We start from the raw sequence: 15670 nt of genomic DNA, 5'->3' as shown, positions 1-15670 counted from the left end.
ACTTTACTATCTTTGAAGGGAATGTTCACAAAGTCATGCACAATGCACGTGAAAATAATGCTGTTATTGATAGGAACTGTTTATCCTGTGAAGCAAATAATCTTTGGAAAGATGAATACTCAAAGTTGGGTGGGTATCTCACTATAAAGATTATACTGTGCACACTTATGACTAGTCCCGTTGACTTACCTGCTCCTTCCAGGCTATGTGAGAGTGTCTCCTGGGTGTAAATAGCATCCTGAACAGCAAAATAAGTGAAATATTTTGGCTTTATCTGGCACTAAGCTCCTGAAGTATAAAAAGGATGGTTAGAAACAGAGCGGGGTTCTATAGGACCAGCACTTCGTAGATTGCACCCAGTGGGTTTAAGATGGGGCAAGTGCAAATGTATTTATTGTCTTGTGTGGTTTATAGTTACTGCCTAAGCTGTTGCTTTCTGAAATTGGAGCTAGGTGGTAGAAATGCGCTTGAATTGGAGGGGTATGAAGATTGCTGCTATAATTATTGCAAATAAAAGTCATCTGTTAGTGGATATGCTTTGTTTTATTTGGTGCCATTAATATTTAAAATGTGGATTTGAATTCTTTTCAGTTATCTCCATTTAGTGGTTGTTGATAATTCCATAGTGAGAATCTCTAAGAATATGATTAACCCTCAGGGTCATCTTATAATGTAATTATTAATGATTGATTCTGTTTATCCTTGAAATCAATATAAAAAGGAAAATTGCTTGGCATATATTTGGGCTTGATTTCTTACGTTTGGTAAACATGACCGCTAGTATTGGCTTTATATATTAAAACACGTTTGAGGGATCTAAAAGTGTGCAGCTTAGTTTTTAAATAATTATGGCGATACGTGGTGGTTCTTACATGACATATGTTAATATGGCCAATAGTGTTAACATCTCCTGCCACTAATAGTTAGGGTGGGGATGTATAGTAATTGATCTTCCTGGGAGTGCTGTAATGTAAAAACAATTCAGGCTGTTTGAAGTATATTTTACAAGTGTGCATTGGGCCTTTGGGATGTTACATTGAAAAACCCAATTGTACAGTTACCATGGGAACCCAATTAGAATAGATTGCTTAGGTTTTTTAGTCTTTTCATCTTGACCAAAAAATCTAATGTACTTTAAATGTTTTCATATGGAATTTTATGCATAGTCTGGATTGATGTAATAATAGCTTTTATTTGAATGCTAAAATGAGACTGTATCCACTGTGTATCAGGGTTTCCCTTCACCACCACAGAAAGATAATATTTTGGAATATGCATACATATTTAAACCCTGTGTTAGCTATCGTATGTTTATTTTTAATTGTAGTCAGGTTTAGTGATTTTTAACACTGTTTCAATAATCCTGAAAAACAAGACTGTTCGTCCATGACTCTTCTCCTGTTGGTAGAATTTGTTGACTGCATTCAGATATTTAAAGGTACTCACAATGAAGAGAAAGGTGCGCTCACCCTATCCACAGGGGACAGGAACGGAAGCAATGGGAATAAATGACTGGGAAGTAGTTTTAAATCAAACATCGGTAAGAACAGTAGTTTAGCAGCAGAATGAGCAGTTTAAGGGAGCTGTGGGATCTCCTTCCTGGAGGTTTTCAGGAAAAGAGCATATAAGTTGGAATACTGATTCCATTGTACAGTATTTTGAAACCTGAAATCCAGAACAGTGGCTATCAGCTGAAAGTAGGAAGCAAAAGGTAGAAACATTACATCTACAGATAGCTTCTTTTTACAGCCTACATTTATAGAAATCTGTGAGGCTGTGTGTTTGTGTAAAAAAGGGCTGTTTTATAAAAACGCTTTCTGAATACTGTAATTCTTTTAGAGAATAGAGGTAGATTCTTATTTCAGCCATATTTACTGCTTTCTCTCATGCTGGGATCTCTCTTAGTGGCAAGCTAAGACACTTCTAATGTCCAGCTGTGAAAGCAGAGCTGTAGCTTGCTTTGGAACAGACTCCCAACATCATTCCTTGATCTACCAAGCAGAGAATGCACTTGGCCTCAATCGGTTTGCCAAATAACAACACAGCTCTTGGAGCTGTGTCTAGCTGTGTGAATTGTTAAAGCATCCATGACATTTCAAGCCAGCTAAATGGCTAAGGAAAAATTATGACTCCTTACTGAGTGCCATCAGTTTTCTCAAACCAAGATTTATTTCTGTTATTTTCAGAACATGCTTGAACATCTATGTGGAGATTGATATAAGACCAAACGTTCAGGAAATTCTAAACCCTGTATGTACAGGCCAGACAAGCAATGCTAGGTTATGCATTGTAAAAATGCCCCTGTTCTGGGTTCCAGCTATGCTGTCTTCTTCCTGGGTATGCCGTTGGATTCCCCGCCCTACTCCCATATTAATTTTTTCTCCCCAACATTCAGCGCTGCTGAGAATGCTTAGTCCTCAGGGGCCTATTGGAATTCAGATTGGGAGGCATAGTGGTTCACTGGTTAAGCTCCTACTTGAAGATATGTTTCCAAAGAGAAGCACTTGGAAACTTGTGTTGTTTGTGGGTTCCCAGAGAATCCCCACCTTGTGCTCTTATGCTTTTTACATCTATGTGAAGCTGCTGGAAGGAGTCATCTGGAGCTTTCAGGCCTATATGTGAACGACAAACGAGCTCTGTTTGTTCATATCATCTAAATCCTGTGAGGCTGTCCAGATGCCAGACCTGTGCCAGGAGATGACAATGGTTAGACCCCGAAGCTGGATCCTGACAAGTTGGAGGCATTGTTGGAGAATGGTTCTTGTGTTTACAGTTGAGGAGATGGCCTGTTCTAAATGAAGCTGAAGGTGCAGATTCATAATATGAGCATACACCTGGATTCAACTCTGTTGCTAGAGACTGAGGTTTTGAGGAATAGTGGCTGGTGTTCTGGGATAGGACTGTCCTCCCAACACCAACATCGCTGCAGCTTACCTGGACTGAGCAGGGCAGCAGCGATGTCAGGGCTGTGTGGGTGACTGGAGGAAACACTGGATTCACTCCACTGCTACATCCAGATAGCTCTGCTTCTAACGCCTACCCTGTCCCACCCAATCCATGCCCAGGTAATCTGCAGCAATGCCAGTATCAAGAGGTCAGGCAGCCCTTTCCCGCCATACTGGCTGCTACTGAAGAAAAGAAAGTACTTATTTGTACAGCACATAGTTGAACTAAGGAATTCGCTACTGCGAGACGTGCTAATGGCTACCGACTTGGATGCCTTTAAAAGGGCCGTAGACAAATGGCTGTAGGATAAGGCTATCAATTGTACTCCCTTCAGTAACAGTATGTCTGTGAATACCATGTGGTTAAAGTGTGGTGGTGCTCATGTCCTGCTTTCAGCCTCCCCATAGGCTTCAGCTTGGCCACTGACAAAGAGATGCTGGTCTAAGCAGGCCTTTGGTCTGATCCAGCAGGTCTCTTCTTATGTTCCTGTAATAATACTGTATTTTATTGGAGATGGAAGGGTGGCAAACTGTATTTTCTCACTTATGACAGTGTGTCAAGTGTGGGGACATCATAGAAGTAAATGTAATACTTAAAGTGCCCAGTAGTCTGGACAGGTTCATCTTTCCTGAGGCATTTGAACTGCTTTATTTATATGGGAAAAACCTGTTGCGGTTGAAAAGTATATTTTCCATAAATCATAAGGAATGTTTATTTCTTATCTGCTTGCTTCCCCGTGTTCATCTATAAGCACCTGCTGCCTCCACAGCACATACTTTCCCTGTGGAAAAGTGGGGAAGCAAGTGGATCTTGGTGGAATTCAAAACCATATTTTCCCTTTGATTAGTCAGCAGGAAAGCTGAAAGGGAAAAAACAACAACCTTTCTTTGAGTCCATCTCATCACTTGAGATCTAGCACTTGACCCCTGCTATTCCCACTTCTTCTCAACCTGACTTTAAGTGCTGTGATGGAGTGCAGGGAATTTCACATTTGTCTGCTAAGATAAGCCTGAATCTCTTCCTATGGGGGTGAGGTCATTAGGAGTTATTGGCTAAATAAAAGTTTAAGGCCTTTGTTCAAGTCACGAAACAAAATGCAAAGTGTTTATTAAACTGCAATATAAGCCGTTTCTGGCTTTGGGTCAGATTCATATTTAAGGGTAAGTGGGCTGCAAGTGGTCACCATGCTATCCGAAAGGTATCCAGGAAAGAACTACACTATCTGTTTAAGCCATGCTGAACCAGGTATGCCTGTCACTCACCTCATTGCTACCCTGGTATCTGAGCCAGACTGGTTGTATCACCCAGCAGTTTGGCTTTCCAGTGAGTGGATTCTCACCCGGTGTGCTACCATACCCTATGAGTTGTAACCAATAAAGTTGTGGATTTAATAGCGTCACCTCATCCTACATATAGTTCTTGCTCCTGGAAACGATCTTTGTTCCATGCTGTCGGAACAACCACTTCTCTTTTGGCAGTGTGCTGTGGAAGGCAAGAATAAAAAGGGATGATCATGTACTCAAGAAAAGAAACTGCCTATCAGTTTCTTATTTTGTTAGACTCAATAATTGTACCTCTTAATGTGGGGGCGAAAAGGCATTTTGGCGCCACCCAGATACAGTGGTACTTCGGGTTACATACGCTTCAGGTTACATACGCTTCAGGTTACAGACTCCGCTAACCCAGAAATATTACCTCGGGTTAAGAACTTTGCTTCAGGATGAGAACAGAAATCGTGCTCCGGCGGCGCTGCAGCAGCATCAGGAGGTCCCATTAGCTAAAGTGGTGCTTCAGGTTAAGAACAGTTTCAGGTTAAGAACAGACCTCCGGAATGAATTCAGTACTTAACCCAAGGTACCACTGTAGTTAGATTTCAACATTCTGACCTGTTGTTGACAAAGATAGATGGTGTGCACGTCGGGCCTGGACTTGTAACTTAAGCTATTACATTAAAATACAGTTAATTATAGCAGTCAGGTGTAATGCAAACATTCAAATGTTTTTGGAAGTACATGAAATAATATTGAAAAATATCTAGAGCTGTAGTTGAATATGATTAGCAGTTTTTGGCTACGTAAATTGAAATACCTTGGAATAAAAGGAAAGCGAATATAGCTAATTCAGTCTAGAAAATAATTTTTGTTTTTACAAAATGTGCCTAATTGAACAATATCAGGCAAAAGGCTCAATCAGTTTTGAAAGTGGTTTCTCTCCCTCCACCCCTACTGCATCTTTGAAATCTAGGTCTTGGCAGGTTGTACTACCTGTACTAAATTGGGTTAGCATGATTGAAAGGGGATGTAATTTCTATTCAGGCTGCTCAAAGCTCTTTATTTTTAACACACATTTAACCAAAACACTTGGGAGAAGTCCACTTCTTGTTAAGGATTCAACATCCCCACCCCTCTAATTAAGATCTGAGAATACTCCCGGTACATGTATCTGACTTAGCAAAGGAAGACCTCCAGCAAACAAAATGAAGCTAAGCTTTGCAATCTTAATATTTGGGCAACCTCATATGAATGTGCTTTTGCATTTTATATTGATAAAATTACAAGCTGGAAGTGCACAACCCACCACCATATAAACACTATATGTTTTTTATGCACACGTTAGTGTCTTTAGACAAGTCCTTAGGCACATGTGTTCATGTTGACACATTTTGGCTTTCATCGGCTTTGCTATGTTCACTTTTAAGGCCATGGTCCTGGGCCCACTTACTCTGAAATACCGGTAAGTTCTACTTAAATAAATGGGGCAAATTCTGTGTGGTAACTTACTGCAGTGTGTATATAAACACTTGGTTAAGCTGGTCACTGGTCTCCTGCTGCAAGCTGTTAAAGAAAACCTTACTGCTCTTCTACTTCTGAGCTGAAATCTGGGACAGCAGAGGAGAGGTTAAATATTGTCCTTCAACAGAGACCGGGCAATTCAGATGACCACCTGAGTTGTTATGTGCACAGTATGGTAAGTTAACCATTTGTAAATGATTGCCTGTATTATCCCTTCATGGAAGGTAAACATCGCTAAAGTTGGGTTATAAGAACAACATTAACTCTAAACCACTATAAAGTAGAAGAGTGAATTAAAAATATATATGTACTATTAACTTGACTCTAAATCTCCTTATTTGCAAATCATTTCAAATAGTTCTGGTGAAACTTGCTTCCTTGTAAATGTTTTTATGTCTTCATTTGCTTACAGCTGAAAGCAGTCTTGCAAACTAAATCGTTAATAGCCATAGTAATTCATAGGAATATTTCATGCTTGTTTTTCTTCACATATGCAAAATATCTCAGAATGCCCTTTGTGCGCATCTTGTTTAATCTAAGGAAGGAAACAATATGTATATGGAAAAAACATGGAGTGTTTAGTAGCTACAGTACAGTATATTTTAAGCATTATTTTTACAGGCTTTCGGATGTGTCTTAAGCTTTGCTGTTATCCTGTAGATCCCTATTTTACAGGACAAGTGATGAGAGAAGTCCTCATAATCTCATTCTGTTGATTATGACTCATTGCAGATGATAGATGACCTACTGAACTGCAAAATTCCTGTTTGCTTGCAAGAAAAGAAATTTCCCATCCACTGTTTGGTACTGCATCCTCTAAAATTCTGAGTCCTCTCTCTCTTTCTCTGTGATCTCGTAGCTAAGAGGAGAAATAAGAGGGGGCATGGTATCTCTTTTAGTTGCCTATGAAATATATATTTTTCTTAATGCATTTCAATTTTCCTTTCTCTTAGGCTGAGCTGCTTCATATACTTAACATGGCATCAAAACTTCATCAAAAAGTAAGTTGCTATGGGCAGAAAATAGTGCATTTGGGTCCACACACAAAGTAATAATGTTGGAGAAGAATTCGCATAACGTAGTTGGCATCTTTCCCTAGTGTCCAGCAGTCAGTGTTAAGAATCCGGTTGACAAGATTGATGCTGCATTGTAAATCTCAGTAGCTCTGTCATGGTTGGTATCAGGCAGCAGTGGACCTTTCCGCATCACATATCTATCTTCCACAGAGCATAACCTAATTGAAGATTGCTGTATTTTTAGGGTTAACTGAGCTGTTTTCTACTCTTCTGTGGATAGATGAATCTTTATTTTTCTTTTAAAAACAAAAACAAAAACACCACCTAACAACAAACCCTTAAACTTCAGATTCAGATTCATATTGTGAATCAAGGCATTTAACGTAAAACCAGTTATTTCTTCAATAAATCTAAACTCCGTAGAAAATTGTATTGTATAAAACATCAAGCCAAAATTGTCTAGCTGATATCTCGTCTGAGATGCAGCATCCTCTGTATAGATCGTACTTAAACTTGTACATCTAAGGTGCTTTTATGATAACCTTCCTTTTGTTTTTGGTAGGTGTGCTCTTTCACTGTTTCTATGCATGCGAACTATGCAGTACTCAGATACAGTAGATACAGTCCGATTTTGGCACTGTATTTACTGGGGTAGTTTTTACCAGCTTGAGGAAAACATGGGGCTGGCTTACACCTACACACACACACACACACACACGCCCTTCCAATCACCTCCAGGAAAAACTGGATCGCCTTTAGTTACAGGCAGTCCCCTTTTGTGTGTGGGGGGGAGTGCACTCCAGATCATAGCACATGATGGCAGAGTGTTCATAAGCCTGCCCCATTACACCCACCCGCCCCTTTTTCTGACCACTTCTGGGTTGGCGTGATGTGTGCATGTGCAGTCACGTGTCAACTGGCCATGTGTAAATTGGTTGTTTCCTGTATTACATTAATTTATTTTCCTCCCAGTTACCCCCTCTCCTTGTTTGCTTGATTACACATTTATCTTTTGACGCTATGATTTGTAATGGTCAACTTTAAATGCTTACATAGGTTGTGGATTTCCCATTATATTATTTCCTCCTCCCCATAGAAGCTATAAAATTTTCCTCTTTTCACTGAGGAAAGAATGGGGGCCTGAGGAAGTGAAATGCCGTACTTGAGGCTAAACTGTGGCAACTGCACTTGAAACTGGGAAATTGTGCAAAGCATACAGTAAGGCTCCCTTAAAATACAACCTGTTCTACATAGATACACATACACTTGTGTCTGTGATAATGATGCACATTTCACTCCTTTGCTGAAGAAGTTAACAAGCAAGAAGTGAGATAGAGTGCTGGTTGACATCCAAATGGCCATTCTGTTAGGAGTGTTTACATAGAGTAGGGGTTGACAAACTCTTTGCACCACTGGGCACATTTCAAATTTTGTAAATGCACCACTAGTCCTATTGGAAAAATATGTGTGTGTTTTTCATTGTCTTTTCTATTTTCTCCTTGAAAGTTGAGACCAGTTGAGCAGAGAGACCAAGGAATCCTTCAGTCAGTCTTCAGTTCTTGCCCCCACACTTGGTGCTTTCACTAGGTATTTTGTTTTAATGGTGGTAGGTCTATTGTGTTGCTCTCAATGCTTGGATACTATTTCTCTTTTAAGCCATGTGTACTGTATATAGAGGGACATGGGTGGCACTGTGGGTTAAACCACAGAGCCTAGGACTTGCCGATCAATAGGTCGGTGGTTCGAATCCCTGCAACGGGGTAAGCTCCCATTGCTTGGTCCCTGCTCCTGCCAACCTAGCATTTTGAATGCACGTTAAATAGGTACCGCTACGGCGGGAAGGTAAACGGCATTTTCGTGTGTTGTTCTGGTTCGCCAGAAGCGTCTTAGTCATGCTAGCCACATAACCCGGAAACTATGCCGGCTCCCTTGGCCAATAAAGCAGGATGAGCACCGCAACCCCAGAAGTTGGCCACGACTGGATCTAATGGTCAGGGGTCCCTTTACCTTTACCTTTTACTGTATATAGGGCATTGACAAAAATGGTGGTGTTTGCTCCTCTTCAGCTGCCTCTGTCCTTGTTCTAATTCTGCTAGGAATGGATAACTTCTAATACTATGAATACCATGTAAACATGGAACATGTTTTTCCTGCTTTTTGTGAAATTTGAACAAGCTCTGATGGTGTGTGGTTATGCCTTATATTTCTTTCAATGTATGATCTGACAAGTATTTTGAATAGAATTTAGTTGGGGTGCTGGCTATTGTAGGACTATTTGTTTGAAGATGAAATATGGAAATAGGACTTATTTGTTTACAAGCAAATTCTAGTGGTTCCTTTATAGTTTAGTTTAAAGAGGAGCGTTGTTAATAGTGTTACCCATATTGCTTGGATTCTGTCTTACTGTTGTTCTTTAGTTCTAACTCTTCAGGTGTAGCTATTTTAGTATTATGGAGGATGATGGATGATGCAGGAAAGTTTCTTTTGAAGCACTTCTGATATTGTGCAATGCACTTGGGGGTCAGCTACACTTGACTGATGCATGATTTATCTGATGTCCCTGCCACTTTCTGAGATAAAGCTGCTATTTTATCAAAAATGCCAGCAACTGTGACTTAAAATTTATATGCCTTCTTTTTCAAATAATTGCTCTGATTACTTTCCGGCGTAGCAATAAAATGATAGAGGTAATTGCACACAAATGTGAGATAGCACTGAAATACAATAAAATTAACCTGAATTAGCTTGACTTGTCGATGAAGTATTTATGAAATGTATTTTTGAAATAAGAGAGACCAATATTATAGCTGGAAGGTGAGTTATTGCCTTAATGTAATACAGTTTGAAATTTAAAAAAGAGACTGTTACAGTTGAGGGTGATTGTGCTTTTGAAATTAAGTTGAAGTGATTCTTATAATTGGCAGCAATAATGCATTGCGAAGGTAATATCTTTTATTGTGTTATGCCTAGTTGCATTATCTCTTAGTTTGTTCTGACTTGAGCTTCTCGGAGAATATAAGAAACAGCCCTTTGAATTTTTGTGGATTTTGATAACAGAGCATCCTGTGAAATACTATGCAATTTTGATTATAAATCTTGCCACTCTGTTTCATGTATGAAAAACATTTTATTGGCTTAGGTTAAACCTGGAGAAAAATCCACAATTTTATTTCTATTAGGTTTTTGTAGCTTTAGGATTCACGGATGTAAGAGTGTGCCTAACACATGGCCAAGGCAATCCTACCCTTAAATTATGCTGGAACTGGAGATGTATCACTGAAGAACAATCTCCAAGGCACACACAGTCCATTCGGGCAAAAGTTCAACACCACCTAGGGAAAGAAAGACTCTTTTGCCAAATAACCAGTGAGGTTGGCCAAAGATGCATTCTGCCACCAGCAGCCTCCAGTGGTTCCGTACATAGGGCACAGGTTTGCAGGAATAGGAAATGGGAATTTGAGTCCCACTAGCATCAAGGAGTGAATATGCCCCACTCAACTTCTACATGTCTGCTTTAAAAAGGGCATGAGACTCAAACCCACATTGCAAGCTCCACAGAGCATTTCCCTAACCAACTAACCACAGTCCTTGACACATTAACAGGCATCCTAGTTGCCACGAGCACTAGTTGGGTAGAATAGCTTATGTTTCACATACTTGATTTCACAGATGTGAATCTAGGATATAAGCCCACATTAGGATAGGTAAAGAGCCACACCCAGGCACAGCTGAGGCAGTCGGGACGAGTGTTCCATGGACCAATCTGATCTTTTTGGCCCACATCTTCCCTGTTTTTCTCTGATAAAGCAATCTTTCCGGGTGGCACCTCTATAGGACTCACTGCTCTTTGGCATCCACATGCCTCCCTCTTCCCATCCTCCACACTGCCTCATGCACTCCGATGGCAGCACCTATCCTATTTACAGACTTGTATAGTGCATTTGATTGAGCTGAGAGAGGAGGGGTAACTTCCCTGAGCCCATAAATCTCTTTCCCTGACAGCCAGTCCCAGAGTCCCATCCTAAGGCCACTTCAAGCCCAATCCCTATAGACTGGGGAAAAGGGATTTTATCTACGGCTGCATTGCAATAAAGGTATATATGGCATAGTGAAACCCATCATTTGATAGCACCAGAAATCTTGAAAGGGAATGAATGACACATGAGTGGAGGTTGTCACTTGGGCACCCCAGCAGAACTACTATTCCTTGGACTATGGTTCTATAGACACCAGTGAAAAAATATTGTGAAAACACTCTTCACATACCTCTCCATCCAGGCAAGCAACAGGCAGTGTCACAGTTTTCGTCAACACACATGCCATGGATTTGTAATATAAACACAATACAGGCTGTGACAATTTTGCATGGGGGTTCTGTTCCTGGTCCCCATACATGGCAGAGAGTGCATGAGCCCAATGTACTCCATTCTGCCCCCATTCCTCCCTCTTCCGGGGACCCGTATGTTGGCGGTCGCGCGTCAATTGGATATGACTAAAAGGATTGCTGTCTGTATTGTATCTGCATGTCAAGAGTTAGGGCAATGTTTGGGAAAGTTGCACGTATTTATTTGTTTATTTATTTATATGCGTGTGTTTTAAAGTTGAATATATGCAGTATTTTGTTTGTAGTCGATCAGAGGTGCCATTCTTTCTCTTAGTGAATTAGTGATTAGGAAAAAACACAGAAAAAGCCTGGTCTCTCTCTAACCGCGTTTACTGAATATATTGTTTTTCTATATTTAGTGAACTGATGTCATAAAAATGAAGCGATACTATTATGTCCCTACATCTGAAATATTGTTAGCTGTGGTGTCTTTTTTTTCTTTTTTTTTTACCTTGGCAGTATATTTTCTTTAACACAGTCGTGTTTTATTTCAATTAATCATGCGTTCTGCCCTCAAGTGGCAAGTCTGTAGTGAGCATTGAACCATGGAATATGGCTGTCATGCTGGAGTCTACCAACAAGCATTTTTTCCTTAAGAGGGGGAATTATTATTGCTTCCATTTTATTTTGACTTGGAGCATGTGTCTGCCTCTGACGTTTAAGTGACAAATTTGACAGCTGAGGCACTTTTCTAAAGTTGGCTGTCTTTGCAGCTGCAGTGGCCCTGCATGGGATAAAGAGAGGTCGTCTTGGTATGTAAGAGAGGCATTACTATTGAAGTTTTCAGGAGTAATGCCACCCAGAGCAAAAGCAACCATGTCACCATTGAAAAACAACTGTGCTTCTCTGAAAAGGCATGGGATGATAACTGCCTACCTCTTTCTTGTTGACTTTTTTTAAGCCTGGAAAAATCACATTCATCCCTACTGCATGTCACCTTAGGAGCTGGCTCTGTCCCATACCATCACTATTCTCCCCCTCCTTCAAATATCATGAAATTACACAGCACCACGGCTTGGACCCAAAGTGTCCCTTGTGTGAATGAAAAGCGTGCCCACTAGCACAAGGTTTAGTTTAGTTTTTGGCAACTGCTGATTTCCATGGAATTCTGCAATGCACTGTTTTATAGAGGCCCTTCAGATCTCAGCAGTCACTTTCCCAGGATGTGAAGAGCTCCAGGGGGAACATTGAAAGCTGACCTCTACTTAGTTGAAATGTTCGTTTATCTAGCTCTGTATTGTCTACATGGACTGGAAGTTGCTCTCCAGAGTTTTGGATAAGGTTCTTTCTTAGCCCTACATGGAGATGCTGGAGATACAACTTGAGGCCTTCTACATGAATCATTGTATTTTAATATTCTGCTGGAAGCCACCCAGAGTGGCTGGGGGCACCCAGCCAGATGGGCGGGGTATAAATAATAAAATACTAAATTATTATTACATGCAAATAGTCCTTCTCCTGTACTGTGAATGGATATGGGAAACCCCCTTGGCCAGGTGAAATTCTCTGTTTGTTTCTTGGGATCCAAGCCCATATATTTAAGAGACCTGTTTGTCTCTCCCTTACATCTGGTAGCTTCCTGGCTGCTTCCCATGCTAGACTTTGTAAAACAGCAAAAAGGAATCCTTTAAAAAAAAGTTTATTACAAAATATTAAAACAGATAAAACAACCAAAACATTCACATTGATGATAAAAAAGTGTAATTGAATCGTGCAGCCTTATTACATGTTTTGGAAATAATATATCTATAAATGCCAAACCGATAGGATCAATTACAACAGCAACTTGCAGTGTTAACAGCAACCTTCTTTAAACCTTGGAGAGAGTTAGTGACCTGAAACTTGATTTAAATTTGATTATTATTGGTTCATTTTTAAAAACTTGGCATTACACAACTTGCTTAGGTTGGGACCTCAAGTACTGCAACTGTATTGTTAGCATATTAGGGCTTTGTAGGCCAGATGGGTGTTGATTTCACCTAAACAGTGAAAGAGGACTTTATTTAAACAAGGGTTCACGATCTGCATGAGTACATTCTTAACTTCACATTGCTCAGAGCCATCTGACCTGACCTAAGGCAGGTCGCAATACCACCACCGTACAAATTAAATATACTGTACTTGCTAACAAATTTTAGAATGTTAATTGCCCTTAAATATATATTAATAATAATATATAGGTTTTTCTAGCATATCTTTACCCAGATCAGCTTCTTGGCTCAGTACAAGATGGGGCTATGGAAGAGTAAATTAATATGGGATGCAATAGAGTAGATAATAGTTGAATTGTTCATAATTTTATCATTGTTATGAAAAGGGGGATGATCAATGGGTGGGGATATTAAATTGCATAGCTTGGATCCAGAGTTCCTGTGAGTTTGCTGCAGGACACCCAGGACTTGTTGAAAATCTGCTCCGCAGAGTTTCAGGACCCTCCAGAACGGCATGGCATGGGACGTGGGAAGCAGTAGGGATAAGAAGGAATTGATGTTCATTGCTTTTCACTCTTCCTTCAATGGGAGCCTCTGCTGGATTGCAGTCCATTTCTTGGGCAGAAGGAGCCCTGTGTTTATTCTGTTCAATTTAAACAAATAGAAATAAACAACAAAATTTTGTATTCCCCTCAACTAGTTTCTAGTTTTGATTTTATTTTTTCTACCTTCCTTATTCAAATATTCTGACTAATAGTATTGACAGAAATGTCTTACAAGTCATACTGAATGTTTCAGGACTTGGTTTCTTGGACTTTGGAAGAGTTTGGTAAAAATAGGACTGGAAGTGCTGCATTCTTGGAAGAAGCATATTCATGTAACGGCATTAGAAATGTTGTACATCAGCTGCTCATGTTACTTTCAACTCTGTCTATTGCCAAGATGAACTATTGTAATCCATTATTCTTTCGCTTTGGGCACTAATAAAGGCATCATTCTGTTATATTTCCTCTTGTGTATATATAAAGGTATGGAGATGTCTTTCTTTCTGTGTAAGTATGAGTTGGTGTCTTTGGGGAACTGACATCATTCCAATCACATGTTTTGTCTTCTCTTATGGACTCCCACAAGAAATCTATATTCAGGTATTGCTCCTTAACAGCTGGGAAGGGATCACTAATCTCTCTCTCTCTTTCTCTCATATAACCAAGTATATAGGGATTTAATCTCTTGAGCTGAGTCAACAGATAAAGATTATATTCAGGATATTTCAACTTTAATTAGTTTCTTCTCTTCTTGATATCCCTTAAAATCCATGATGGGATTTCAGTAGGTTGGGCATTGTCTGCTGTGTTGGTTCTCTGGATACTCTCTATGCTACTGAAAGATTTCCTTGATTCTTTGTGGAATCAGAGAAACAGAGTCATAGGTCTAGGTCATTTTGTGAGCTGCAAACCCCCAAGTGAATATCAAGTTAAATGTTTTAATGTCAGGTGTTTTCCAGGATCTGTTGTTTGTATATGAGTAGGTTGTAAGGCTGGTAGTTTAATACTTACTGCTGGCAGCATGCAAGGTATCATGCAGAACAGAGACGTGACATGGCCCTGGGGCTTAAAGTCCAAGTTGTACATGAGGGACAGGATCTGGGTAGAATAAATTGGCAGCATTTAGCAACAAAAGGATGAAAACCTGGTAGAGCAGGAAAGGCTTTATCAGAATGGGCTTTGAAGAAGAATGGGAAACTAGGAAAGAACTTGGGATGATGCTGAAGTGTTAGATAACCCATAGATAGATAACTCTTCCGTATGAAGTCGCATGGGTCCTATTTCCTCCTGCAGGGAAAAAATAACAGTGCTACACATACTAGATTCAGGTAGGTAGCCGTGTTGGTCTGATGCAGTTGAAATAAATAAAATAAATAAAAATTGTCCAGTAGCACCTTAGAGACCAACTAAGTTTGTTCTGGGTTGGTCTCTATAAGCTTTCGAAAGCTTATACCCAGAACAAACATAGATGATCTCTAAGGTGCTACTGGACAATTTTTTAATTTATTTCGAGTGCTACACATAAACATTGTTGTATTGAACACAAATCTGCCCCCATGCCTGAAACTGGTTGGATTAGCCTCCACTGAAATGAAGACCTAGCTGCTCATTGTATAATTTGTAAAATATGTTTTCCCATTAGCGGTAAATAAACAACCATCCAGAATTGCTAGACTTTTTCATTTTAAAGAAACTGAATATATATTTTTTTGTAATGATGATCAAGGTTTGTGAATTTAATCTCATCTTACACAAAAGGCTCCTATCACTGTTAACTAATATACTACATTGCTTTCAAGTAATGTATTGATGTTAGAAGGAAACTGTTTGATGACCAGAGGCAGTGTGTTTCTGAATAACATTTGCTGGAAACCTTAGGAGGGGAGAGGGCTGCTGTGCTCAGGTCCTGCTTGCGGGTTTCTCATAGGCATCTGGTAGGCTACTGTGAAAACAGGATGCTGGACTATGTGAGCCATTGGCCCAAAACTGGCAAACTCTTCTTACATATATATATTCTTAAAACTAATAGTTAGCGAAGGAGAAAAAAAGTTGAGAG

At 39.8% G+C, this 15670-nt stretch overlaps 1 protein-coding gene across 8 annotated transcripts in view; it reads left to right on the top strand.

Annotated features, from left to right (window-relative positions):
- MGMT (O-6-methylguanine-DNA methyltransferase) overlaps positions 1-15670 on the top strand; it is a 186165-nt gene that overhangs the window by 14777 nt on the left and 155718 nt on the right. For all 8 annotated transcript variants that reach the window (XM_083741117.1, XM_083741115.1, XM_083741116.1 and 5 more), the window contains one exon: positions 6692-6739. In XM_083741117.1, coding sequence (XP_083597243.1) covers positions 6692-6739 — 48 coding nt within the window. The remainder of the gene's footprint in view (positions 1-6691; positions 6740-15670) is intronic.

This window comes from Podarcis gaigeae, assembly GCF_964106915.1.
Source record: "Podarcis gaigeae genome assembly, chromosome: 5".
Classification (NCBI taxonomy): Eukaryota; Metazoa; Chordata; class Lepidosauria; order Squamata; family Lacertidae; genus Podarcis; species Podarcis gaigeae.
This window is presented reverse-complemented; position numbering and strand designations above follow the sequence as displayed.